Source organism: Camelina sativa, chromosome 12, assembly GCF_030686135.1.
Source record: "Camelina sativa cultivar CO46 ecotype springtype chromosome 12, ASM3068613v1".
NCBI classification, from domain to species: Eukaryota; Viridiplantae; Streptophyta; class Magnoliopsida; order Brassicales; family Brassicaceae; genus Camelina; species Camelina sativa.
In genome coordinates this window covers 3,054,286-3,081,573 of record NC_141891.1, presented here as the reverse complement: position 1 = coordinate 3,081,573, position 27,288 = coordinate 3,054,286, and the positions used below count along the sequence as shown (strand labels likewise).

Below are 27,288 nucleotides of genomic sequence, written 5' to 3'. Positions count from 1 at the left end.
AGCTGTTCCTGTTTTATCATTTGACACTAAAAAAGGAGATGGATTCATTAAATTCCGATACATTCTTCAAAAGAGTTTGACCACTCAATTAGTCATTACTTTGATTACTATGTATATATATTTATTATTTTTCGACTTCTTAATATTTATCCAATGTAAGTCAGTAGATTAGTTTTCCACTTCCAAAATAGAAACGACGCATCTGGTCAAATTTCCTGCGATTTTGACAATTAATGTTGGGTCAAAACATAAGAATGTATAATTGCATGAAAAAAAGATTTGGCTTAAGCAAAGAAATTTATACGAAACAACAACGTTTAGAGAAAGTTTAGTATTATTGATGATAAAATCCCTTATAGTTATATCATAGAACCAACAATACAAAACAAACTATCTTCAACAAATTTTCACTGAGAATCAAACTATACTCAAATACAAAGTTGTTGTAAACTTAGCGTCTCAAACAGGTAAGACAAAGATAGATGGTTTGGTCACTGAAGAGGAGGAGTCATCAGGAGTCAACGTAAAGTTGTAAGAAGCTTTTGATTTGGTGAAAGGCTGAGATATATTGAGGACATAGTCACCCTGAAAAAGTGAAGCCTCAAAGAATCCATTAGCATCAGTGACTCATGTGGTTTGGCTGCGAAACCCTCCCCATTCACGTATCAGTCTGTCCACGACGTCTCCGGTGGGTAGGTTTCTGAAGTTTCCATCGGTGAGGCACATTTTGTAGCAACCACTAGGAGAATATCCTGCCCACATCACTATTCCTCTCACCTTTGGATGCGCATGGCCTTCCCTTAGAACTTGCTCGAAATACTTGGCCTGCAAGAAAAACAAACACCAAACAGGGGAGAAGTGCTCAAACTCCATTTTAATGGGGATGAAATAACAAATGAGAATTCAATAATGATAAGAGAATATAATTAAGTTACCCGGACATAGTCAGGCGCATCAACGTCGACTTCAGTTAGCCAAATAGGCAAACCAGTGGCACCAAGAGTATCAAGAGTTGATCTCATATACGGAATATTAGGAGTGCTAAAATGAGACTCAAGACCGATCCCTAAAGGAATGTTTCCAGCAACCCGGATAGATTGAAGCTCCCTAAGCTTTTGCAAATACCTAGCTGGACTAGAACTTTGATCTTGAGGTTGCTCTAATGTATTGTATTCATTCATGAACATTGTTGTACTTGGATCGATGGCATGAGCCATCGAAAATGCGTTATAAGAGGATTGATAACCCAACTTACTCTCAAAGAAGGAGAAATGGAGATTCTCATTCACAACATCCCAACTCGCAAGCTGTCCTTTGTATCGCGATACCACCGAGAAAACCCTACGTTTCACGGCGTTGTAGAGATCGTTACCGGACAGAGAATACACCCATCCAGGTTGATACTTAGGGTCGTCCCATAAAATATTGTGGCCACGTACAGCGATGCCGTGCTGCTTGAAGAATCTCAACATCGCGTCTGCGTTCGTATAATCCTCTATGCCTCTTACTGTTTCTGTGCTGTACCATTTCATCTCGTTTCCAAAAGTTGTCACGGTAAACCTTTGAGTGAACCAGTTTTGGTATGCTTGACTCCCAAGTATGTTATTTTCTACGGCGCAACCAAATGGGAATCCGAGTCGCTGTTGTTCTGTGCTAATGGTTGCGTTTGGTACCGTCTCGCCTTTTTCATTCACGACTTTGATCTTCACGGCACCTTTTCTTTCCTTGTCAATGCTCTGCTCGTGGTGAGAGTTCCACTCTTCTTGTGTGAAAGGTTGCAAAGAGACGCTATCTACCCAAATCTCAACCGTTGTGTTCACACTCTACACATGACCATGGAAATATATATAGGTTGAGAAAGAGAAGCTTGCAAAATTTAGAAATGTATATAAACAATCGAGACCATGAATATGCTTTTGTATATACATACACACCTCGAAGTAGAGATCGGCAGGACCAGATTCATCAACGGTGAGACCACCTTTGAGCATGGACCAGCATTTGGATTCAGCAACAACCGAACCGGCATGTTTATATTCATCATTCTTCTTGAAAACGGCGTTTACAGGAGCGTTTCCTACGCTTACTTGTAACCAGGCTACAAGTACAACATAATAATACATGAAATGATATTTCTATAGAGTGTGCACCAAGAAACACAAATTCAAAATTACTTATACCCGAGAAAGTGTAGAGAATTCCTTTTTCCAAGTAAACCTTCTGTGAAACGCTGTCGTTAGATTGATTCCTCTCTGTGGCAACAACAAACTTATTACCTTTGAATTCTCTGAAATCAACTTTGGCGTTTCCGAATTGTGACCAGCTCTGTGAACCATTTTGCAGGTCAGGATTCACGATGATCCCTCCATTGTATTGTGGTTTATTAGGGATCTCTAGACACTGCACCAAGACAAAAAAAAAAAAAGGAATCAGAACAAAGTTTCCAATGAACATGACTGAATGAGCAGAGCATTGCTTGCCTCTATTGTTGCCGAGTAATCATAAGGGACAGACTTTTCTTCACACCCTGCAAAGTGGTAACGACGTTTAATACAAAAATCTATTTTCTCATTTATAATAACTACTAAGAGTAGAAATATTGTAAAATCATAGGCTAAGATAAGAAGAACAACTTGATAGAGAAAAAGCGCAGAAGGCAAGCAGCAGCAGTAGAAACTTCATTGCAAGACTTAAATTAAGAATCACTTTGTTTAGCTGATGATTGAGGGTTTCAGTAATATACTAGTATGTTTTATAGTCTTGGTATATTTTCCATTTATGGAAACTTTTATCACACATGTTATTCAAAATAAGAAAAATAATTAAATGTCATCATTAAAGAGGTCAATAGAATAATTAAATCCAGTCAATAGTCAATAGATATAAGCCTTGATTGGTAGTGCATATAAGTGAGTATATAGATTTTAGAAAGTCAATCACGTTTTGTTTAAAAAGCATAAAGGAAGCATAAAAGGTTTTTAAATGCTCCATAGCTCAATCTTCCTAAATGAAGCATTTCCCAAGCATAATAGTTTTAAAGTTATTGAAATACAATTTTACCCTCCTTAATCACCTAGAATGTACTATAAATTCACCTAAAGAAAAACCTACATCGAGAAAAAGTCTGCAGCAGCAAACCTCGTAAGTTGAAAAGCAACTCTTTCATTTTTTTTAATTTTATAGCCAAGTTTCTTGTGTATATTCATATATGATGCAAAAGTTACGAAGATGTCTTGTTGTTTTTCTTGAAGATGATGGTTTTATAACATATAATAATATTGTAAACAGTTTCAACATGTCGAATCAAGAAGAACGTGTGCAACCAACAAGCAAGGTATGAGTATATATGTTTTACGTACATGTTGATTTTTTTTGGTTTGTGTGTTGGTTGAAGTTTATGTATTATTTATATTTTTGGGTTGGTTTAGCCAAAATTTATGTTTATGTGTTAATAAGTTTATGTGTTTATGCGTACAAACTATTTTTCGTATGATTTGTTTCATTTATTTTCATATTCATAAGTTCTTATTTCATTTGATATTATGCTTATAAGATGTTTTAATTTGTTTTTCAAATTAAGTATTTTAAATTATTTCATTAGCAACAAAATCTATATTTGTATATTTAAAATGTCTAATTTTATAATTTTATGTCTAAATGCTAACAGCTGTACCAATCACATATCATTGTTAATATATAATAGTTTACAGCTTATGCAGCATACTGCTCATGCTGCATACTGTTCATGCTGCATAATGCTAATGCTCCACTAACTTGTTCCAATCAAGGCTATAGTATATATGTCTCTCTGTTCAAAGTTCAAACAGAAAATCATATTTATGTTGATACAAACAAAAAAATATACAGTAAAACCTCTATAAATTAATAAAGTCAGGGACCATGGAATTTTATTAATTTATAGAGGTTTTAATTTATCGATAAATTAATAATTATTAATTTATGAAAAGTTTCTCATTTTCATATTGAAAATTTTCTGTTACAAAATAAGATACTTTTGTTATCACTCACATTTTTAAAGAATTTTCTTAATTTATAATTTTGGTCATCGTAATAAGATGAATGTCAATTGTATAATAGATTATATAGGTAAAAATGAGAAATGTTAGAAGTTTAGAGTTTAGAAAAAATTGTTACCACTATCCTTTATGGTAATGATAAAGTAGCAAAAGATATTGCGGTACTTTTAAAACCAATTACTAAAAAAGTATCTATGACTCTTCACAATTTATGGATGCGATTTGAGAATACAATAATGAAAAATGAGAGATGAGCTCCAAAACAAATGCAAATTCAAGAATAGGCAAACAATAATAGAATCATATTTCAATAGATTTTCTTATATATATATATATATCAGTTTATATGATTATTAATTTATGATACTGATGGGACCATATTTTTACATAGGATTTCCAAAAAAATTATTATCTTATTATTTTATCAAAATGTGTCATTTTTTACACCGGCCCAACTCGGGACCGGAATAATTTATTAATTTATATCGAGTATTAATTTAAAGAGTATTAATTTATAGAGGTTCTATTGTAATAGGAGAGGGCTTCCATTAATTTTCTTATGGATCTACATGATCTTTGCTAATATTGGGTCAAAAATATGTTTGTTTTAAGATATTGACATAATATGTTCTTCCTTCATCTTTTAAGTTTTTAATTTGTCTAAAGTAAATTGATGTATATACATTATGTAAGTACTCCAATATAAATATTAGGATAAAATCAATACATCAAAAGAATCATATTCAAATAAAATTATCTAATCAAGTAAATTAAGACTTAACGAAATAGTTAAGAGAAGTTAAATATTATTGTATTGATTATGTATCAAGGCTTAAACTTAGGAAATCAACCCAAAGATGCTCATGGCTCATGGGAATACACACCTTTTCACAATTTAAAATAGACTATCTGTCTGCCACAGTTTTTCACTAAGGATCAAACTGTTCAAATACAAAGTAGTTGTAAAGTTGGCGTCGTCTCAAGCGGGAAAGACAAATATAGATGGTTGGCTCTGTGAAGAGGAATCATCAGGAGTCAACGTAAAGTTGTAAGAAGCTTTTGATTTGGTGAAAGGCTGAGATATATTGAGGACATAGTCACCCTGAAAAAGTGAAGCCTCAAAGAATCCATTAGCATCAGTGAGTCCTGTGGTTTGGCTGCGAAACCCTCCCCATTCACGTATCAGTCTGTCCACGACGTCTCCGGTGGGTAGGTTTCTGAAGTTTCCATCGGTGAGGCACATTCTGTAGCAACCTCTAGGAGAATATCCTGCCCACATCACTATTCCTTTCACCTTTGGATGCGCATGGCCTTCCCTTAGAACTTGCTCGAAATACTTGGCCTGCAAGAAAAACAAACACCAAACAAGGGAGAGGTGCTCAAACTCCATTTTAATGGGGATGAAATAACAAATTAGAATTCAATAATGATAAGAGAATATAATTAAGTTACCCGGACATAGTCAGGCGCATCAACGTCGACTTCAGTTAGCCAAATAGGCAAACCAGTGGCGCCAAGTGTATCAAGAGCTGATCTCATATACGGAATGTTAGGAGTGGTAAAATGAGACTCAAGACCGATCCCTAAAGGAATTTTTCCAGCAACCCGGATAGATTGAAGCTCCCTAAGCTTTTGCAAATGCCTAGCTGGACTAGAACTTTGATCCTGAGGTTGCTCTAATGTATTGTATTCATTCATGAACATTGTTGTCCGTGGATCGATGGCATGAGCCATCGAAAATGCGTTATAAGAGGATTTATAACCCAACTTACTCTCAAAGAAAGAAAAATGGAGATTCTCATTCACAACATCCCAACCCGCAAGCTGCCCTTTGAATCGCGATACCACCGAGAAAACCCTACGTTTCACGGCGTTGTAGAGATCGTTACCCCACATAGAATACACCCATCCAGGTTGATACTTAGGGTCGTCCCATAAAATATTGTGGCCACGTACAGCGATGCCGTGCTGCTTGAAGAATCTCAACATCGCGTCTGCATTCGTATAATCCTCTCTGCCTCTTACTCTTTCCGTGCTGTACCATTTCATCTCGTTCACAAAAGTTGTCACGGTGAATCTTTTAGTGAACCAGTTTTGGTATGCTTGATTCCAAAGTATGTTATTTTCTACGGCGCAACCAAATGGGAACCAGAGTCGCCTTTGTTCTATGGTAATGGTTGCGTTTGGTACCGTCTCGCCCTTGTTATTCACGACTTTGATCTTCACGACACCTTTTCTTTCCTTGTCAATGCTCTGCTTGTGGTGAGAGTTCCACTCTTCTTGTGTGAAAGGTTGCAAAGAGACGCTATCAACCCAAATCTCAACCGTTGTGTTCGCGCTCTACACATGACGACCATGGAAATATATATAGGTTGAGAAAAAGAAGCCTTGGAAAATGTAGAAATGTATATAAACAATTAAGACCATGAATATGCTTTTGTATATACATACACACCTCGAAGTAGAGATCGGCAGGACCAGATTCATCAACGGTGAGGCCACCTTTGAGCATGGACCAGCATTTTGCTTCAGCAACAACCGAACCGGCATATTTAACGTCACCATTCTTCTTAAAAACGGCGTTTACAGGAGCGTTTCCTATGCTTACTTGTAACCAGGCTACAAGTACAACATAATAATACATGAAATGATATTTCTATAGAGTGTGCACCAAGAAACACAGATTCAAAATTACTTATACCCGAGAAAGTGTAGAGAATTCCTTTTTCCAAGTAAACCTTCTGTGAGACGCTGTCGTTAGATTGATTCCTCTGTGTGGCAACAACAAACTTATTACCTCCGAATTCTCTGAAATCAACTTTGGCGTTTCCGAATTGTGACCAGCCTTGTGAACCATTTTGCAGGTCAGGATTCACGATGATCCCTCCATTGTATTGTGGTTTATTAGGGATCGGTAGACACTGCACCAAGACAAAAAAAAAAAAAAGGAATCAGAACAAAGTTTCCAATGAACATGACTGAATGAACAGAGCATTGCTTGCCTCTATTGATGCCGAGTAATCATAAGGGACAGACTTTTCTTCACACCCTGCAAAGTGGTAACGACGTTTAATACAAAAATCTATTTTCTCATTTATAATAACTACTAAGAGTAAAAATAGTCTAAAATCATAGGCTAAGATGAGAAGACCAACTTGATAGAGAAAGAACGCAGAAGGCAAGCAGCAGCAGTAGAAGCTTCATTGCAAGACCTAAATTAAGAATCACTTTGTTTAGCTGATGATTAAGGGTTTCAGTAATATACTAGTATGTTTCATAGTCTTGGTATATATAGTTTACAAGAAAATAAATAAAATGTCATCATTAAAGGGAAAAATGTAGTCAATAGAATAATTAAATCCAAGTCAATTAGTCAATAGATACAGTATGTCTCTCTGTTCAAAGTTCAAAGAGTGTGCTTCAAGAAATTGATGTATATACTTGTAGCTAGAAATTGATGGGTTTTTTAATGTTCAAAGTTCAAAGTTCAAAGTTCAAAGTTCCTACATCTTTTAAGTTTTTAATTTGTCTAAAGTAAATTGAAGTATATACATTATGTAAGTACTCCACTATATATATATATATATATTAGGATAAAATCAATACATTAAAAAAATAATTTTCAAATAAAATTATTTAATCAAGTAAATTAAGACTTAACGAAATAGTTAAGAGAAGTTAAAATATTATTGTATTGATTATGTATCAAGGCTTAAACTTAGGAAACCAACCCAAAGATGCTCATGGCTCATGGGAATACACACCTTTTCACAATTTAATATAGACTATCTGCCTGCCACAGTTTTTCACTATGGATCAAACTGTTCAAATACAAAGTAGTTGTAAATTAAAGTTGGCGTCGTCTCAAGCGGGAAACACAAATATAGATGGTTGGCTCTGTGAAGAGGAATCATCAGGACTCAACGTAAAGTTGTAAGAAGCTTTCGAATTGGTGACAGGACTAAATATATTGAGATCATAGTCACCATGAAAGAGTGAAGCTTCAAACAATCCATTAGCGTCAGTGACTCCTGTGGTTTGGGTGTGAAGCCCTCCCCATTCACGTATCAGTCTGTCCACGACGTCTCCAGTGGGTAGGTTTCTGAAGTTTCCATCGGTGAGGCACATTCTGTAGCAACCTTTAGCAGAATATCCTGTCCACATCACTATTCCTTTCACCTTTGGATGCGCATGGCCTTCCCTTAGAACTTGCTCAAAATACTTGGCCTGCAAGAAAAAAACATTTTAATGGGGATGAACAAATGGAAATTCAATAATATACAATTAAGTTACCCGGATATTGGGAGGCGCATCAATGTCGAGCTCAGTTAGCCAAATAGGCAAACCAGTGGCACCAAGAGTATCAAGTGCTGATCTTATGAAGGGAATGTTTGGAGTACCGAAATGAGACTCAAGACCGATCCCCAATGGAATTTTTCCGGCAACCTGAATAGATTGAAGCTCCCTGAGCTTCTCCAAATACCTAGCTGGACTAGATTTCAGATCTCGAGGTTGCTCTAATGTATTGAATTCATTAATGAACATTGTGGTCTTTGGATCGACCAAATGAGCCATCGTGAAGATATTACGTGAGGCGTGAGGACCCAGCTTGCTCTCAAAGAAGGAGAAATGGATATTCTCATTCACAACATCCCAATTCGCAAGCTGCCCTTCGTATCGCGAGACCACTGAGAAAACCCTTCGTTTCACGACATCGTAGAGATCGTTACCGGACAGAGGTTTCACCCAACCAGGTTGATAATTAGGGTGGTCCCACAAAATATTGTGCCCACGTACAGCGATGCCGTGTTGCTTGAAGAATCTCAACATCGTGTCTGCGGTCGTATAATCCTCTATGCCTCTTTCTCTTTCTGTGCTGTACCATTTCATCTCGTTCCCAAAAGTTGTCACGGTGAATCTTTTAGTGAACCAGTTTTGGTATGCTTGATTCCCAAGTATGTTATTTTCTACGGCGCAACCAAATGGGAATCCGAGTCGCCTCTGATTTATGGTAATGGTTGCGTTTGGTACCGTCTCTCCGTTGTCATTAACGACTTTGATCTTCACGGAATCTTTTCTTTCCTTGTCAATGCTCTGCTTATGGTGAGAGTTCCATTCTTCTTGTGTGAAAGGTTGCAAAGAGACGCTATCAACCCAAATCTCAACCGTTGTGTTCAGACTCTACACATGACAAATATGGATCATCATATATAGGTTGAATGAGGAGATTGCAAAATGTATTAAATAAAGACAAGCAATCGAGACCATGAACATGCTTGTGCATATGCAAACCTCAAAGTAAAGATCGGCAGGACCAGATTCATCAACAGTGAGACCACCTTTGAGCATGGACCAGCATTTGGATTCAGCAACAACCGAACCGGCATGCTTAACTTCACCATTCTTCTTGATAACTGCGCTCACGGGAGTGTTTCCTATGCTGACTTGTAACCAAGCTACAAGTAAAACATAAAAACCCATAAGGGGATTACTTCTATAGAGTGTGCTTCAAGAAAACAAAATTAGGATTTATTTATACCCGAGAAAGTGTAGAGAATTCCTTTTTCCAAGTAAACTTTCTGTGAGACGCTGTCAATAGATTGATTCCTCTGTGTGGCAACAACAAACTTATTACCTCCAAATTCTCTGAAATTAACTTTGGCGTTTCCGAATTGTGACCAGCCTTGCGAACCATTTTGTAGGTCAGGATTCACGATGATCCCTCCATTGTATTGTGGTTTATTAGGGATCTCTAGACACTGCACCAATATCAAAAAAAAAAAGGAGAAGAATCAGCACAACAGTTTCCAACGTACATGTCTAACTAAATGAACAGAGCATTGTTTACCTCTATTATTGCCGAGTAATCATAAGGGACGAACTTTTCTTCACACCCTGCACAAACGTTTTCATACAAAAAAAAACATTATTTTCTATATCCCTTTTCCTGTGGACGAACAGAGGAAAAAAGATGAAACACGGAAGAAAAAAAACATAGAATGTCCCAATATGACATTTTACATAATAACAATAGTACGTAAGAGTAAAATCACGAAATAAGATGGAGAACAACTTGATAGAGATAGAACGCAGAAGACAATCAGCAGGAGTAGAAGCTTCATTGTAGAACTAAACGATCAAATTTTTTTTGCTGAAGATTAAGGGTTTCCATTAGTATATATACAAACTATTTTTTTAGTCTTGGAATATTTCATTTCATTAACATAATAAGTATATCTTGACTATAACTCTCTACTTTTACTTTTATGAAACTTATACCACACATGATTTCAAAGGAAAATTAAGAAGTCAGTATATAGAAATATGAAAAATAAAATGTAGTTAATGGTATAAATTCTAGTCAATGGTCAATAGATACGTCTGTTTAAGTGGGGTTATTGGTTTGAGATTTGGATAGAGTTTTAAAAAATTTAAATGTTATGTAGAATCTGTTGTTATTAGATCAGAATTTTGTTAAACTCTGTTAAAGTTTAGTGTTATTAGTTTGTGATTTGTAAAAAGTCATTTAAAATCCTAACAAATTTGGGTTATTAATTGGATTCAGATTTGTGTTATTCAATTAAAACAAAAGAATTTAGGATTGTTAATGAGTTCAATTATTATGTTATTGATTCATGATTTTAAACACTTTCTTTACAAAATAAAGTCATGCAAAGTATCACAAAAATACAGGGATTGTTTAGAGAACTTTACAAAATTTTAGAAAACTAATCAACAAAAATCTCTAGCAACCTTTAATAATCTTTCACTTTTTCACTTTTAATGATTTTGTTAGAACTCTTCAAAAATCTTGATAAATTAGAATCCAATAAACAAAAGCCCATAAATAGGTAACCCATAAAATGATCAAAAGATTAAAGAGCTAAAAAAAACTTAACGAAAAATAGTTAAAGTTATTATGATAATTGATACCATGGATTAAACTATAAGAAACCAACGTCCCAATGATGCTCATAAATAGGCATGAGCTACAATGCAAAACACACTATCTGCCACTACTCAGATATAACTGCAAGAGTTATCATACATGGTATCAAGAGAGGTTTGTAGACGGCTGGGACGCCAACAGTTTCAAAGATATCAAGAGAGGTTGTAGATTTGCTCAGTAAGGAACCCGATCAAAGTAATCCGGCGCTGAGAGAAATCGAATTCTGCCGGAAAGCGAAAATCAACCTAAAAAAAGGAATTGGGTTTAGGTCCCGGAGTTAGAGTTTAGGGTTCAAAACAAGATCAACCTTATTTTTGCTCTTTTTTTATTTAATCAAATAGATATATACCGGTTCAAATTAGCAAGAACATTCAAGTGATCCATAAACCCTAAAATCCACCACCATCATAAGTTAATAGATACTCGTAAAGATTTCAATATTGATAAATTCATTACAAGACAGAGGCTTATTAGACTTTAAGAACCCAACCCAACATGCTCATGAGTCATGATTAGTCCTTGGGGGTTTCCGCCGACACGGCTATACCATATATATCTAGACTAAAAATCAAACTACTAAGGTATAGTTTTATACTTTGCTTCTTAAACACGAATGGTAAAAGAGGATGGTTGACTGTCTGAGGAGGAGACATCAGAAGTCAGCTTAAAGCTGTGAGAAACTTCTGAATTGGTGAGTGGATGAGCAATCTTGACATCATAGTCACCATGGAAGAGTGAAGCTTCAAAGAATCCATCAGCATCACTGACACCTGTGGTTTGTCTGCGGAAGCCTCCCCATTCATGCAATAGTTTGTCCACGACGTCTCCGGTGGCTAGGTTGTTGAAGTTTCCATCGGTGAGGCACATTCTGTAACAACCTGATGGAGAATAACCTGCCCACGTCACTATTCCCTTCACTTGTGGATGTGCGTGGGCTTCCCTTAGGACTTGCTCAAAATACGTGGCCTGCAAGAAAGCTCAAGATCAGACATATATAGAAGTGATCATAAGAAACAGAGTAGGACCGGGTGGGACTTTTGTTAACCATAAGAGGATATTAATTACCTGGACATCTGGAGGAGCTTCTACGTCGACCTCAGTAAGCCATATAGGCAAACCAGTGGAACCAAGAGTGTCAAGAGCTGATCTCATATAAGGAATGTTAGGAGTCTTGAAATGAGATTCAAGTCCGATCCCTAGGGATATGTTACCGCGAATTCGGATAGATTTAAGCTCCCTAAGCTTCTGCAAATACCTTGCTGGGCTAGCATCTGAATCCCTTGGTTCCTCTAACGTATTATATTCATTCATAAACTTGGTGCTAGTTGGATCCAACGCTTGCACCATCGCATAGATGTTATGAGAAGCTTTAGGACCCATCCTGTTCTCAAAGAAGGACCAATGAAGATTCTCATTCACAACGTCCCAACTTATAACCTGGCCTTTGTATCGAGACACCACAGAGATGATCCTTTGTTTCACAGCTTCGTAGAATTCACGACCAGAGAGAGAATCCACCCATTGAAGTTGATACTTAGGGTCGTTCCATACTATGTTGTGGCCACGTACAGCGACCCCATTCTCCTTGAAGAAACTCAACATTGCGTCAGCGGTAGTGTAATCCTCTTTGCCTCTTACGTTTTCGGTGCTGTACCATTTCATCTCGTTTGCGAAAGTTGTCACTGTGAACCTTTGAGTGAACCAGTCTTGGTATGCTTTGTTCTCAAGTATGTTCTTTTCTACCTCACACCCGAATGGGAATCCGAGTTTGTTCTGTTGTATGGAAATGGTTGCTTCTGGTATTGGCTCGCCTTTGCTGTTCACGGCTCTGATTCTCACGGTTTTTTTTCTCTCCTTCTGAATGCTCTGCTCGTGGTGAGAGTTCCACTCTTCTTGTGTAAATGGTTGCAATGAGACGCTATCAACCCAAATCTCAACCGTTGTGTCCTCACTCTACACATAAACAATGAAACAGGACTAAGCATGGTTGAGAGATAAACTCGCCAAATGTAGAAACTTGGCATCTTATGAAAATCTATAAACAATTGGAGCAATGAAACAGATACCTCAAAGTAGAGTTCGGCAGGTCCAGATTCATCAACAGTGAGACCACCCTTGAGCATGGACCAGCACTTGGATTCAGCAACAACTGAACCAGCATGCTTATATTCACCGTTCTTCTTGAAAATAGCTTTCACAGGAGCCTTTCCTTTGCTTACTTGTAACCAAGCTACGAGGAACATAAAAGACATGAGATTATAATTGGCACAAGGCTTATAAAAACTCTAAAGAGAAAGTGTTATTTTACCAGAGAAAGTGTAGTGAAGTCCTTTTTCCAAATAAACCTTTTGTGAGACACTGTCATAAGATTGTCTCCTGTCTCGTGCAACAACAAAGTTATGGTTTCCAATCTCTCTGAAGTCTACTTTTGCGTTTCCGAACGGTGTCCAGCCTAGAGAACCATCTCGTAGGTCAGGGTTTACGATGATTCCTCCATTGTACTGTGGTTTTAAAGGGATCTCTAGACACTGCACCAAAACAAAAATATATCAACTATTAGAACAAGGAATTACAGCAAACATGTCTGATAAAAATATAAACAGAGCATTGCTTGCCTCTATGGTTGCAGAATAATCATACGGCACGACTTTTGATTCACTCCCTGCAAATATTTTCATGTAAAAAACGTTAATACTTTTTTGTTTGTTTCCTCTCCTTGAGGAAAATAAGAAATCATTAAAGAAGATGGAGAACAACTTGATAGAGCAAGGCTGTATAGGACAACAAGCATAGCAGGCGCTTCATAGTGGAATCAAAAGAACAAACCGATGATGATGATGATGAAGGAAATGTAAATTTCCTAAGTTTCTTTTGTATAAAATTTTCAGTGTTATTATATAGTGGAAATCTTTGCTATTCTTGATGATCTTGATATAATTCTTTGACTAAAACATAGTTAAGTTTTACGCGTAAAAGAAAAGCTTTACTATTATGAACTTTTTACCATCCTAGTTTTGGAAACCAACTAAGTTCAAAATATTATCTATAGCTATTAATAGAAACAGCATATTAAGGGAATAATCTAATATTCCAAGTGATTTTAGTTTTTACGATATTTTAAATGATTTTGATAATTTTAAAAAAGTTAATATGATTTATTGTAAAATTCTTTCAGATTCCACCTAAAACCTAAGAGGTGTATTCAACTTAACATTTTAGGTAGATTTGGGTAAAATTTACAAATTTTATGTTATTCAATCATGGATTTTAAAAAGTCTATTAAAATCCACTGTTATTGAACTGGTGATTTAAAAATCTACTTTAAAATCTCCTGTTATTCAAAAAAGTTTTTGGATTTGGATTTTAATGACTTTTAGTAATTCTGGAGGATTTGAGAGGATTTGTTTAGTTAAAAATACAGAAATCCAAATCTCATGGTTTTAAGTGCGATTTGAAAAAAAATTTACAATAAATCATATCAACTTCCCTAAAATCTATCAAAATTCCAAATTTACTAAATCCCATGAAATTCTCCAAAATCATGGTTTCAATAGACCCCTCTAAAACTATGAGATTTAGAATTCTGTATTTTTAACTAAAGAATTCATCTAAATCCACAAACTGTTTTAAATAACAGTGGATTTTAAAATAAATTTTTAAATCATTAGTTCAATAACAATGGATTTGAAGAGATTTTTTAAAATTCATGATTGGATAACATAGGATTTGTTAATTTTACATAAATCATGTTAAATTGAATACACCCTCCTAAATGTCATAAGAAACTATCACCTATTTACAGATGCAAAATATTGAAAAACATATATAACCATTAATTAGCTTAAACAAATAAACCTTTAGCAACAAAAGGAAAAAGCAAATAAATAAACAAAAATAGTCAATAATCTTTACAACTTTTACAAGAACCAAAGCCTAAAGAGGAAAACTAGCTTATAATCTAACGGCAAACATATATCACAACTTTTTTACATCTTTGACAAGATCAAATCTTACAATGGTTTTCAGTTTATTGCAAGTTTTCACTAGAAAGTTAATTATCTAAAGAGACCACTAAGACTATCTATACAGTCTTTAGTGGCCCAATATTGTAAGATTTCTGGTTACTCAACTACAAGCTTCGGGAAGTGTTTCAACATTCTCGTGTTACGATCTATAATATAGAGATTACATATGATATATATATAAAGCAAAGATATTATAAATTCATAAGCAAAATAGTCAAACAAGGTAATTCATAGATTCAACAGCTAAAAAGGCTTGTCAGATTTAGTTCAATGCAGATAAATCCATTACAAGATCAAAACCCAAAAGACACGATGCTCCTGTGTAAACAACATGGATCATCAACGGTACTGCAAAAGAAGGGAAAAAAAAACAATGCAAGATGAATTAAATAAACATTCCAAAGAGAATGAGACACACAATAACCGAAAGATCATCACCACATTATTTACCTTAATGAAACCGATTTCCTTGGCGTTGCTACGGAAGCACTGTCTGCAGCAGTTGAGACCATACTTGCGGATTAATCCATGCGAGTTTCCACACACACGGCTACACAAACAACAACAACATCCCAACCTTTTCATTAGATTCCTCAAACAAAATCAACACCACAAACCATGACTCAATAAACATGCTAAAACTTATTCTGTATGGCAGAACGCAACAACCAACCAACACAGGGTACTAATCTTATACCACAAAAGCAAACTGATTGATGTCTTTTACAAACACAAGTAACTGCTGAACCAACCAATTTAAGATAAAAAAAAGCATCATGGCATTATTGTTAAATTACACACACGGCTACACAAACAACAAACAATTCCCAACCTTTTCATTAGATTCACAAGATTCTTTCTATATTTATTGACAAGAAAATAGATCATTTGATTTGGTTAAAAGGATTACAAAAACCAAGTGTAAAAAAAGAATCAACAACTCTCTAACAGTTCAACTCAAGACAGAGAGTAACATTGTCAAATTTTTCGTGTTCATCATGGAAAACAATAACATTACATCATTATGCAGTGATTTACATGAAAGTTTGGCCCTTTTAGAATAATGGTAATTTTAAACTATGCTCTTCTAAGCTAAGCTTTTAAACATGATCTTCATAAATTAGCTCACAACAATATTTAATACTCTTCTTTACCCTACCTAAACCACATATTTAGTATCTAAAACAAAAATTTCACATCAAAAAGCTACAAATAATAAACAAGAATCAGATTAAAATGTTCCTCAATTAACACGAATCCGAGACATGAACAGAGGTCTATCTAAGGGAAGCCGAATTCTCAGAACTAAAACAAATTGTAGAAAACGAGAGAGGGGAGAAGAAGATAAATGAACAATACCATGTGCGAGACCCTGGACCATATTTCTTCGGATGAGAATTCCACACGTTGGAATGACCCATGATCGATCGTCCACTGCTCTGCTCACTGTTCAAAGAGATGTGCGGCGACGGCGTGAGAGAGAGACGACGATAAATGACCAAAAAATTATAAACCCTAGTAATTCGTGGTCTTAAAAGTATAGTATACGGGCCTTATACATATGGGCCAAATCACAAGCCCTATATAGACGACTAGCCCATTCTTAATTCACCCCATCTTAATTCTTTTATGTTCAACATATCTTATGGCTCAAAATTAGGGATGGTTATCTATGTATCACTATCATACATACACAACGAAAGAGAGAAGAGAACTCAACTTATTTATATGCCATTCTGAATATCAATCAAACTCACAATCCTCAGTTCACTTTCTACATATTCGGATATGTTTCCCTCAAAATCAGAAAATCTCATCAACAGAACTCTAAACAACATGAGTTCACTAAAGTGGTAAAAGAAAAGATCAGTTCCTAGGCAGGACTTTTGAGCATGTTGTCCTCACTTGACCTAGGGGACCAGTCAATACATGATAGCTTGATAGTTTCATCATCGACATGGCAAAATCTCTGCGGAACAAGGACGGATCAGAAGCATATGCTCTCACCCACAACTCAGTCTCTTCACTACCCATTAGTTGCTGATCAGAAAACAGCAGCCCTTTCTTCTCCATCAGTCTCTTGAAGTAGCGAGTTCCAAAATTTTCATCACCTCCTTCATTGTTGTAGCTCAAGTCGATCACTCCATCATTACTGCTTCCTGAGCTCATACCGTAGCTGTTTCTGGAATCTGATGCAGGTAAGGACGGTACTAATCCAGGGGATGCAGATGGAGATGAAGCTGAGACAGAGAAGGGGCATTTGGTTTTCAGTTCTTGGACGACCCCTGGATTGAAATCAGGGTCAGGCTTCCCGGTTCCTGAGAAGTTGTACAGGCGGTTCTCAAAAAATGTGCAGTGAGTAATGCCTATGCTGTGTGCACCTGCATTAGGAACAGTCATAAGAAAAGAATCATTAGCAACAGTCAAAACAAACGAATCATGTCACAAAGAGGATTTAAGCACTTCCAAGATATCACAAGAGTTAACCATTTCCAAGATGTCACAGAGAGTTAAGCATTTCTAAGAAGTGAAGAATACCTAATACAAACCAGATTTAGCTAAGCAGAGAGAGAGAGAGAGAGAGATGTGACATTTAGAGGTGAGAAACTACCGAATAAGCTGACGGTTTCTCTCCTGCTGAATCCTCTGGAAGCAAACCTCGCAAGAATCTCAGAGAGAATAGCTTGTGGTCCAGGAAGCTCGTCTTGCGCAATTTTCTTGAAGGCCATTGCACTATCTTTTCTTCCAGTCTCCAGAGGATAAAATGGACCACCAGCCTGAGAGTTTACAAAGACATGATTAAGGCGTTGCATAAAAATATCAACATGGAGAAACCAGAAGAGTGAGCTAGAGAGTCGAGATATAAATACCACAAGGACTGCTTCTCTAGCAGCCAAGACAAGAAGATCAGCACAGGAAACAACTCCAGGGCAAACAGTCTCCAGCTCAGACTTAATAGCGTCAATCACATCAAACCCTTTCAAAGAGAGGTTTGGAGATGCTTCTTTCTCAGAAGTATTTGATTCATCAACGTCTAGAAGGACTGATGCATCACATCCCTGTAGCACAAAACACAAATCCCCAATTGAAACATGCGCAAACTCCAATCAATTCTCAAGAAAACATAGAATCTGATTCGCTAAGTATGCTCTAAACAACATCAAATCAGAGTATAGAAACACACATAATTTCTGCAAATCCATAACCAAAGATTGAGAAATAAACCGCCTAATTGAAATTGTAAAGCTAAAACAACATGATTCCAATTACAGAGATGAACTTAAATCTGAAGCAGAGAGATCACAATACAACACTCCCGAAGCAAGATCCCAAACGAAACAATCATCAACAGATCTATCGTAGATTAAGGGAAATCCAAAAGAATCCAAATCAGAAAAGTTCTGACCTCGATGAAGCAATCGTGAAAGAGGAGACGGATGAGAGAAGGAGCAACGCTGGGTTTGACATCGGAGATATCTCTGATGGATTTAGCGATGATTTTCTCGGCGGAAGGACAAGATTCACGGTAGTAATCGTAGTGTAGGGAGAAAGACCGATCGATATCTTCAGAGACGGACATGAACATGAAATCATCATCGAAGAAAGGGTTCTCGGAAACCTTGCCACCACCGTCGGTACGATTCGCCGTGAAATTGCCGTTTCCAAACTCGATTCGGTAAATCGCGATGTAGATGCTGAGAGCGATGACAGAGCAAGTGAGTAAAACGATCTTGTAGTCTCCGAGATACTTCATCCTCGTCTCTTGATTGTGAATTTGTTATTTGTGAAGTTCTCTCTGGGGAAGTGAGATTGGGGATGATGATGATGATTGTGAGCTAACGGAGTGAAAGAAGCGGGAAGTTAAGTGGAATTGACGGTTATACCCTCCGTGTCCCACGTGAAGTCGGTTCGGCGTTTGTTAGAGACGGTTAAGTTTTTGTGGTACAGTCGAAATCGAATCGTACCGTTTGCAAGGGAGCTGTGATCTGGTGTTTCTCGAACAGGGTACTTATCATACTCCCGTATAATAAAAGGTGTATCTCTAAAGACTAAAAAAAATATCGTGAATGTTTAAGTTTATGGGATCAGTCGATTAATCATTGTTTGTAGGATCAGTGAAAAAATATCTTGAATTTTTAAGTTTTTTTACGGTGCAAAAATTAAACCAAGCGATGGATAGTCTAGAGATCAAAATTGGTTGGAGCATTATTAATAGACTTATAGTCATCAAGGTGATCAGTGATCACATATCAGATTTTGTAACTTCGTATTGATGATTGTTGATCATTAGTGTACTAATTGGATATATTATATTGAACTAGTTGATGGTCCGATAAAATTTCAAAGCAGAAAAGAGTCTATTAAGAATTATGTAGCCAGATATATTTGTTTCTTATGAATATGGAAGGGGTTTTTATGAACTGTCATTTCAAAAATTATTTGATTGATTCTTGTAATTGTTATTTATCGAATTGAGCTTATTATTCCAAATTAATAAATATATATATATATATATATATGTAGAACTTGGAAAAAAAAAACGATATGAGTAAAGTATAGACTACAGAGGTAGAAACAGTCGTCATTTGTGGGCTTTGGTGTCAAACTATGAAATTGTATAACTTACATAATCGACCGATCTTTATATAATATTTCTACACTTTATTTTAACTTTCTTGAATAATCAAATTGTAGGATATGAGAAAAACATTAAGACTTGTTCTTACTTCTCACTAATGTATAAATAAATAAATAAATATATATATATATATATATATATATATATATATTGTAAAAGAAAAAAAGTAATCAAAAAACTTACAATTTTCTGTAGCTGTTACCATCAAAACATAATTCAACCGGTTGACAAAACAATAAAAGAATACAAGAGTACCATGAACCTAAAGTCAACCCGTAATTTAAGATGTGACCAAAAGCCAAAGTCAAAACCTATTTTAATAACTATCACGTCAATTTCACAACTTCTTATAGTCAATTTTACGATTTTGCAACTAACATATGTATTTGTTATATTGATATAACTTATATCTATCAATCTATGTGTCCTAATTGAACTATACTACCTATTATAATATAGTTTAACTTGTATTAAATAGGGCACTAGTTTGTTTAATTTTTGTTGCAACAATTTACTTTTAGTGGTTTAACAAAAAAAAAAAAAAAAAAAATTTACTTTAGTGGCTTCGATTGGTAAACAAAAACTCATGGTGTGGTATACATTTTTAAGGCGGTCAAGAAATAGTAAGAGCATCTCTACTGGGGAGTACTCTATAGGTTACTCTCATATTTCTGTCCCAAAAAAAATTAAAAAATCCTATAATATGGTCTATAATCAGAGAATCGCAGCTCCAGGAGGGAACGGAAGCAACCCATAAGAAACGGCACGTGTCAAATTTTGGTTGGTTTCCGGAAAAATATAAATCCTTTTTTTTTTCATTTTCTTCTCTCTCTTTCCCGACCCTTTCTCTTATCTCTCTCGAGGTTAACGGCGAATCCATCGTCGATTCACCTTAAATGCAGAAAAATCGATTAAACTCGAGGGTTTTGGTATATGACACCGATTTGTTTTCGACTTCCAATCACAATTACTGTCATATCTCGTTCGCTTCTGTTCTCAAGATCCTGAATTTTCTCCAAACTTTCATCGGTGTATCGATCATAATCTACTCGATTTGGATGCTCGATCAATATAACCATCACCTTCCCGCCGTTGAACCTCCTCCGTCTCAGCCTCCGGCGGCTTCATCTCCGGTTTCTTCTTCTTATAATACCTTCTCTTATACTTCAGGAATTGAGATCAACGGTGATTCTTTGAAGATTCTGATCAGTTTCGTATTGGGTATCGTTCTCGGGTCACTGTGATCGTTTAACGTTTTTTTTTTAATTGACAGAAAGGAGTTAGCACTGATCTGAAGCTGTTGTTGGAGCTCTGAATGGAGGACGAGAGCTTGCTGCTACTGCACTCAATGCACCTATGGTTTCTCCTGAGGTGAGCACTGGTTTTTGCTGGTAAAAAGTTTGTTTTAATATGCTTCATCACATTCGAAACTTAGTTCTAAGACGCAAGTATTGTAGCTAGCCGCCTAAGACTGAAAGTAGGACATTGTATCACTACTGAGTTGGCTAGAATTGAAGAAATAATATTGATATCTCTAACATGATAAATCTGGATATTATGAACATTGGACTTTATTTGTTAAACTGATCAACTTTTTACCCTGCAGCCAACAAGTTTTTGTGACAAGCCATCCATAAATGGGATGGTGATGAACCGTGGAAGATATCTCTGTTTTTTTATAGGGGAGTTATGAAAAAGTGGGGTTTGTTTATATAGCTTATGGTGGCTGAAGTTTGCAACTTGATACTTCTGAAACTGAAAATGTCGTGTAGGGTATCTACATTGAACCATGGAAGAGTTGCATGTCTTTAATTTAGGTGTCCTGGATTGAATGAGTTTCATTTGGTTTCATTGCTCTTAGTTCTAGTCAGTTCTTTGTAAAACAAACAAACAGATTTGTTTCGTATGCAGTAGTAAATGTTCATGTGTTTGGTTTGTTTGACAGGACGAGTATGATGTTAAGGACGAGGTAGGGAAATAACAATGTGGGCACAGGTTCTTGTTCTCTTTGGCAAAAAAATGCAGAACAAACACAAATGCAAGCTCTGTTCCAAGAGTTTCTGTAATGGCAGAGCACTTGGTGGTGGTCACATGAAGTCTCACTTGGTCTCATCCCAACCGTCCACTCGGAAGAAACTCGCTGACTCGGTCCATTCATCTTCTTGCTCTTCCTCCGACGGTAAATCTCTCATCCCAATCCTGGACATGTTCTCATCCATAAAAATAGAGTTCTCTCTTGGAATGAACTCATAAATCTCAGTCAATAAATCTCATCCTGCAATTTCTTGAGATGTGAGTCTAACTACTTATTCTCGTGATCTCCTCTCCTGTATATTTATTCATATTATGTAACAACCATCTGATCTTGTTTCTTAATTTTAATCAGCATTTTGCTGATAAGAGATATGTTAATGGTTGCTAGTAGTGAGTTTTCAAGCTACTAGTGTGTTCTGTTTTTAACAAGATGGTTGAGCAGGGGTTCTGTTCTAGTTCCTGTTGTTTAAACAGGTTATTGTGGTGAGTCTACAATGGTATAATCTGTTAGTGAGATTCACTACAAGTTGAATCAAAGTGCTTCAGGTTAGAAGCCAAGATGATTCTGTTCTTTCTGCATATGATTCAAGTAAATTGAAGATGAGGTCGTGAGAGAGAGTTGGAACCATATGGAGCCGCATTATGTAGCACACAATGTAGCTAGAAGGGTGAGCGAAAACATGTAATAGCTTTAGCTTTGGGGAGTGTTTTTTTCATTAGAACATAGGTTGATACAAAGAGTGTTCATGAGTGAGTGATGAGTGAGACACTTGTAATTTGTATCTGTGTTTCTTCTTATAGTGGATTCCGAGCAAGAGTCTCGGCGAGATGTAGGTGGTGTCACATTGACACTACTGAACTTGTTAAATGTGTGTGCTCCCATCTTCTTCTCTACTATTTTCTCTAATCTCTCTATGCTCTGTTCTTTTGCTGCAACAAACAAAAAACCTTCTCTGTTTTGACTTAAGCAATGGTGTGTTGGGGTTCTCTAGTGGAAGGAAGATTTTGCTTAGGTTCTATGTGGATTGCTTTAATTAGTTTAGTATTAAATATATGATTAGTTTATATCTGAGTAACTCTATTGAGTTACTGGAGTAAAGATGGTCTAATACAACTAAAACTGGTAAATAAAAACTAAGATACAAATAAGATGTAGTACAAATTGCAAAAAGAAACAAACTTTTCAAGTTAGCCGTTTAAAGTTTGAATAGACTAAAGTTGTATAATAGTTGTATTAATTTTTCAATAATTATAATTAAGTAGAAATAAAATCAAATATCTGATATTGGTTGCCATGAATATGATTGATTGCGATTATATTCTAGTGGAAAAAGTTGGATATGCTATTCTATCACTTTAATATATTTTGTGCTACTATATAGAAATTTAAAAAACTCATTCAATATCTTTTTATATCATATATTCGAACTCTTTGGCAAGGTATAATTATTTTTTTTTTTATTATTATATATATAATAAGATGGTCTAAACACAGCTAATTGCATGGGAACAATTATATTTTATTTACAAAAATCCGACTGTGGGAAATCAACTGAAATATTCGATTGTAAATAATAAACAATACATAACAATGAATTGGTCTTAATTATTCATGAATACGTGTGAGAATGAACATTTAATTTTGCGGCCGAAGTTCAGAAGTTGCCATACTTCATCCTTATTACAAATGTTCGTGGAGTGAGTGCTTTGATTAATTGTGCATTTTGTTTTCACATCACAGCTTTTTGTGTAAAAGTAGGTTTTTAATCCTAGACAAATTTCGTTGTAATTTTCTATGGAATGAACTTAACGTCAAGGAAAAAAAACGAAAATACAGCTCGAATAGTAAATATCACACAGTAGATATTTCAACAGTAAAATATGAAATCAAAATGTCGTACACTAAATAATTTGACTAAATTAAATTATATGGAATATTTCTTTAATCTAAGTTACATACTTCCATTGTAGAGTTATGCGCACATATTCAAATATTTGCCAAACGTCAGTTTATACCTCTTCATTCGTTAGGTATTTTGACAACATCATATTAAATAAATGGTGGAGCACACATTGAGTTGAAGACAATCAGACGTAAATAAATGTATGAATAGATAACCCCGAAAACAAGAAACATCAATATCTAAAAAGTGATGAAACTATCGCTTATAACTCAATTGAAAAGATGATCATAAGAATTGGAATGTGAGACAAAAAGAAAGTATGTAAAAAAATCGAATGTGACTCTCCATTTCTCTCATATTGAACATCGATCGTACGAGAAATTATAATCGAACTCGTCCGAAGGCGGAGAATATTTAAAAAGGAAAAGAATATTACATTTTTTAATTGGGTATATATAAGAAAAAAAATCCAACTAAAATCACAAATGTGCTTAATTCATCTCGGTGAGCTGAGACCAATGTCCATTCCGTTGAAAGCAATCGGCGCATACATCCATAGATCATCAGAGCTCAATAACTGCATGCGAAATATTAGTTAGATCATTTTCATATACATAACACATGCATGAATGTACAAAAAAGTTTATTTGCATACCTTAATTTGGAGCTGCAAAAATTTGACATAATGAACAGCTTCCTCAAGCATCGTACTGATATCAACCTGTTACGTATTTGAGAAATTATCTTTGTTAAGAATTCTTTATTAAAAAATTATTGTAAAGTAAAATTGCATGTAAAGCATGCACGTTTAACGTTTGCATGATTTTTTTTTACCTTTGTTCCATTAGGGACGAGATTTTGTAAGATCCTTAGTCTCTCGTTAATCCTTTCTCTTCTTTTCTGCAAGACAAAAAGAACACTCGGATTAATTATATATTACACAAAAGAAACATAATTTTAATTTTTGACATTTTATTGTGGTAAAGAAAAAAACTATTTGGGAAATTTATAAACTTTCTAGTTAAGAAATAATAATAATAAATTACCCTTGCGTAAAGGCTTTGAGGGTCGGTGGCTGCACCACGACTGGCTCTTGTTTTGCCATTGAGGTTGAGGGCCTTTGAGGGATCTTCTTCTTTGGAAGAGGAGTCTTCTCCTCCACCGTCTTGATCAGCATAGTTCGATTCTTCCTCCGAACAGAAAGTGGTGCTTGAGTTCTGTCTGCTCATCATTGCCCCATTCTTTTTTTTCTTCAACTTCTCTCCTTCTTCCCCTTCTCCTCCATTGTTATCCCCACTTATATCTATGCTCTTTTGTCCTTTCTTATTCACTCTTGCTCTCTTGTTTTTCTGTGTCCATAGTGAAACCGTTTATATATTAGGCAACTAATTAAGAACTATCTAATTAATTTTGTCTCTCTAACTTGACAATGGGTTATCTAGGGACTTAAAACCGATAAAGGACTTACGTCGTTAGATGTGGCGCGGGATCTCTTTTTGGAGCCGGTGAGGGATTTTTGATGATCAGTAGTAGTCACAGACATCTCAGATTGCAACAAGCTTTCCTCATCATTGCGGTTCTCCACTACGGTTTCCAAAGGCAAAATAGTCTTTCCAGAAGAGTATTTCTCAACTTCGCACTCACTTGTCTCCTCACCAACAAGGTAAGAGTTAGTATTGATGGTCACATCTTCCATCCCAAAGTTCATTGTCTCATTTTGGTTATCTTCCGCCGCGGGTGGAACCAAGGTGTAGTATCCACTGTTCCCAGCGCTGTAGCTGCTGCTCTCCTGAGAGAAGCAGAAGCTACCGGCCTCGGACACCAGGCTAAGGTGGTTTTGTTGAGAACCAAGGTTCCAATACAAGCCTTGGTGGTCACCACCGGCTGTGCCAGAGGATGAGCCTGTGCCAGGATGATCATAGGAGGCGAGGAGTTGGTTCATGAAATCGGCCTCCTCGGTTGCATAAGTGTACATTCCTCCGAGGTTGTTGCTCCATTCTCCCATGGCTTCCATTTTTCTTTTTATGGTTAATTAAGAGATTAGTCTTAATTAAGAATGTTAGTTTTTTTTTTTTTGTGTGTGTTGGAAGTCTTGTGAGAAGTGAGGGAATGATGGAGAAGAGTTGGGAAGTATATATAGAGAACATGAGAGTTAGTGGATAAATGTCAACACAAATGACACCAGTTACAATCATCTTTCTAATTTAAATTTATAAATAACCAAGTCTGGGGATACCATTAGATATTGACAGCTAATTATTGTGGGCTCTACAACTTGGTCATCAAACATAAGTTATATATTTCCGTTTGTCGTATATGACTCTGCATTTCCGTTTGTTCATTGCTTAACATATACTATATGTTAAGTATAAGGTTTTTTTTATTAAAAACTATAGTTGGTTGATATATTAATTCATGACCAATATGAAAAATGGTGAGACATGATGTTGTGGTTGGTATTCACAACATCTTTGGGATAAAATATGGAGGAGCTCATTAGATTTCTCGACTTCGCGATGTCGAATATATTTTAGTTAGCATGCATTAGGTTTCCGTTTTACTAATGCATTCGACTATAGTAAGACCCCATGTGCTTTCTAACTGCGTCAATCCCTTGAGTTTTAATGTTGAGTATAATATCGATTGAATACAATTAAAAGTGTTGGTTCACTTTCAAAAAACTACAATATATATGATACCTATGAACATTTACTTTCCCTCGAAGGACATATATAGTTCGGTTCCCATACAGTTCAACCTGCCATGATATAAGATTTTTTCCTTATTTTAATAGTAAAGTAGTTTTTTTCTCCAATATTCTACATATCTTCAGAATATTCCTATTTTATCGATAAAATATAGGTGTATTATATCTTAATAAAAAATTCTGCATAATGATATATACAACGTATTAAATAATTTTCACTTTACAAAACTAACAAATAATCGATAAACTTTTGAGTCTAAAAAATAGTGGAGATAATTATATATTCCCTGCAAAGATATGTAGATACACGTAGTTGCCTATACGATTACTAAAGAAAACAAACTATATAACTAGAATTACCTATTCCTAAACATTAGGAAAGATAGAGAAATATGTACATATCTCTTTTCTACTTTTACATTTTTTGTTTTTTTATATGTTTGTTGTCAGCTGTGTTTTCCCGAATGATTTAAAATCATGCATAATCTAACTCTATGGAGCTAGACGGCTACATATATGATTCTCGTCTATCGATGATTTAAATCATGTTAAACTAACCTTGAACCAATCAATATTGGTGGATTAGTACGAGAGAAAATGATTGCGTTTGTCAATTTGGGTATCCTCCTGACAATACTTGCCAATTGTATGTTTTATATTATGGAGTATATATCAAAACTGCAATAGAATAAAGAACAGAATATTTCGACAATAAGCGCAATTCACTTTTAGGTCAAGTTGATGCAAAATTAGAAGCTACATTTTGGAAAGCGTGTAATAGTGATTTAAAAACTGCCATGGCTTCGCATAATTGTAATTAATAAATTAAGTTTAGCTACGTATTTTTTTTTGCTTTTGTTCTTATGATATTTATTTGTTCCTACTATCCTTTTCATTTAATATAGTGCTTATAATGAAACTCTAAGAATTCTCAATCTAATTTATAAATGCAATCAAGTAACTAAAAGCTCTTCCAACTAATTTAGACAGTTT

General features: G+C 35.5%; 7 protein-coding genes and 2 long non-coding RNA genes across 9 annotated transcripts; 2 read left to right on the top strand and 7 right to left on the bottom strand.

The window, feature by feature from the left end:
- Positions 1-316: 316 nt before the first annotated feature.
- Positions 317-2,749, bottom strand: LOC104729861 (endo-1,4-beta-xylanase 5-like). Its single transcript, XM_087477937.1, has 6 exons — positions 2,634-2,749; positions 2,481-2,527; positions 2,181-2,400; positions 1,935-2,098; positions 936-1,823; positions 317-825 (listed from the first exon to the last, which is right to left on the bottom strand). The coding sequence occupies exons 1-6, from the start codon at positions 2,680-2,682 to the stop codon at positions 628-630; spliced, it is 1,566 nt and encodes a 521-aa protein (XP_087334063.1). The 5' UTR covers positions 2,683-2,749; the 3' UTR covers positions 317-627.
- A 214-nt stretch (positions 2,750-2,963) lies between these two features.
- LOC147930130 (uncharacterized) lies at positions 2,964-3,478 on the top strand. The gene is made up of 2 exons (XR_015574385.1): positions 2,964-3,141; positions 3,289-3,478. It is a non-coding gene; the product is annotated as an uncharacterized LOC147930130 (long non-coding RNA).
- A 1,348-nt stretch (positions 3,479-4,826) lies between these two features.
- LOC104729863 (endo-1,4-beta-xylanase 5-like) lies at positions 4,827-7,294 on the bottom strand. Its single transcript, XM_010448883.2, has 6 exons — positions 7,193-7,294; positions 7,040-7,086; positions 6,739-6,958; positions 6,493-6,656; positions 5,490-6,377; positions 4,827-5,379 (listed from the first exon to the last, which is right to left on the bottom strand). The coding sequence occupies exons 1-6, from the start codon at positions 7,239-7,241 to the stop codon at positions 5,017-5,019; spliced, it is 1,731 nt and encodes a 576-aa protein (XP_010447185.1). The 5' UTR covers positions 7,242-7,294; the 3' UTR covers positions 4,827-5,016.
- A 419-nt stretch (positions 7,295-7,713) lies between these two features.
- Positions 7,714-10,536, bottom strand: LOC104729864 (endo-1,4-beta-xylanase 5-like). The gene is made up of 6 exons (XM_010448884.3): positions 10,111-10,536; positions 9,886-9,932; positions 9,577-9,796; positions 9,330-9,493; positions 8,331-9,218; positions 7,714-8,264 (listed from the first exon to the last, which is right to left on the bottom strand). Exons 1-6 carry the CDS (start codon positions 10,157-10,159, stop codon positions 7,902-7,904), a joined length of 1,731 nt encoding a protein of 576 aa, XP_010447186.2. The 5' UTR covers positions 10,160-10,536; the 3' UTR covers positions 7,714-7,901.
- Positions 10,537-11,396: 860 nt separating this feature from the next.
- Positions 11,397-13,784, bottom strand: LOC104733153 (endo-1,4-beta-xylanase 5-like). The gene is made up of 5 exons (XM_087478103.1): positions 13,602-13,784; positions 13,295-13,514; positions 13,053-13,216; positions 12,052-12,939; positions 11,397-11,952 (listed from the first exon to the last, which is right to left on the bottom strand). Exons 1-5 carry the CDS (start codon positions 13,662-13,664, stop codon positions 11,590-11,592), a joined length of 1,698 nt encoding a protein of 565 aa, XP_087334229.1. The 5' UTR covers positions 13,665-13,784; the 3' UTR covers positions 11,397-11,589.
- Positions 13,785-15,183: 1,399 nt separating this feature from the next.
- Positions 15,184-16,533, bottom strand: LOC109128050 (small ribosomal subunit protein uS14z/uS14y/uS14x). Its single transcript, XM_019233749.2, has 3 exons — positions 16,371-16,533; positions 15,462-15,561; positions 15,184-15,359 (listed from the first exon to the last, which is right to left on the bottom strand). Exons 1-3 carry the CDS (start codon positions 16,430-16,432, stop codon positions 15,351-15,353), a joined length of 171 nt encoding a protein of 56 aa, XP_019089294.1. The 5' UTR covers positions 16,433-16,533; the 3' UTR covers positions 15,184-15,350.
- Positions 16,534-16,713: 180 nt separating this feature from the next.
- LOC104729860 (putative Peroxidase 48) lies at positions 16,714-18,994 on the bottom strand. Its single transcript, XM_010448882.3, has 4 exons — positions 18,418-18,994; positions 17,882-18,070; positions 17,623-17,788; positions 16,714-17,392 (listed from the first exon to the last, which is right to left on the bottom strand). The coding sequence occupies exons 1-4, from the start codon at positions 18,763-18,765 to the stop codon at positions 16,878-16,880; spliced, it is 1,218 nt and encodes a 405-aa protein (XP_010447184.1). The 5' UTR covers positions 18,766-18,994; the 3' UTR covers positions 16,714-16,877.
- Positions 18,995-20,477: 1,483 nt separating this feature from the next.
- Positions 20,478-22,552, top strand: LOC104729859 (uncharacterized). The gene is made up of 4 exons (XR_015574021.1): positions 20,478-20,835; positions 20,924-21,021; positions 21,596-21,829; positions 22,141-22,552. It is a non-coding gene; the product is annotated as an uncharacterized LOC104729859 (long non-coding RNA).
- A 1,354-nt stretch (positions 22,553-23,906) lies between these two features.
- LOC104729858 (transcription factor RSL2-like) lies at positions 23,907-25,694 on the bottom strand. Its single transcript, XM_010448881.2, has 5 exons — positions 25,057-25,694; positions 24,635-24,937; positions 24,423-24,488; positions 24,244-24,309; positions 23,907-24,165 (listed from the first exon to the last, which is right to left on the bottom strand). Exons 1-5 carry the CDS (start codon positions 25,600-25,602, stop codon positions 24,085-24,087), a joined length of 1,062 nt encoding a protein of 353 aa, XP_010447183.1. The 5' UTR covers positions 25,603-25,694; the 3' UTR covers positions 23,907-24,084.
- Between the last annotated feature and the right edge of the window lie 1,594 nt (positions 25,695-27,288).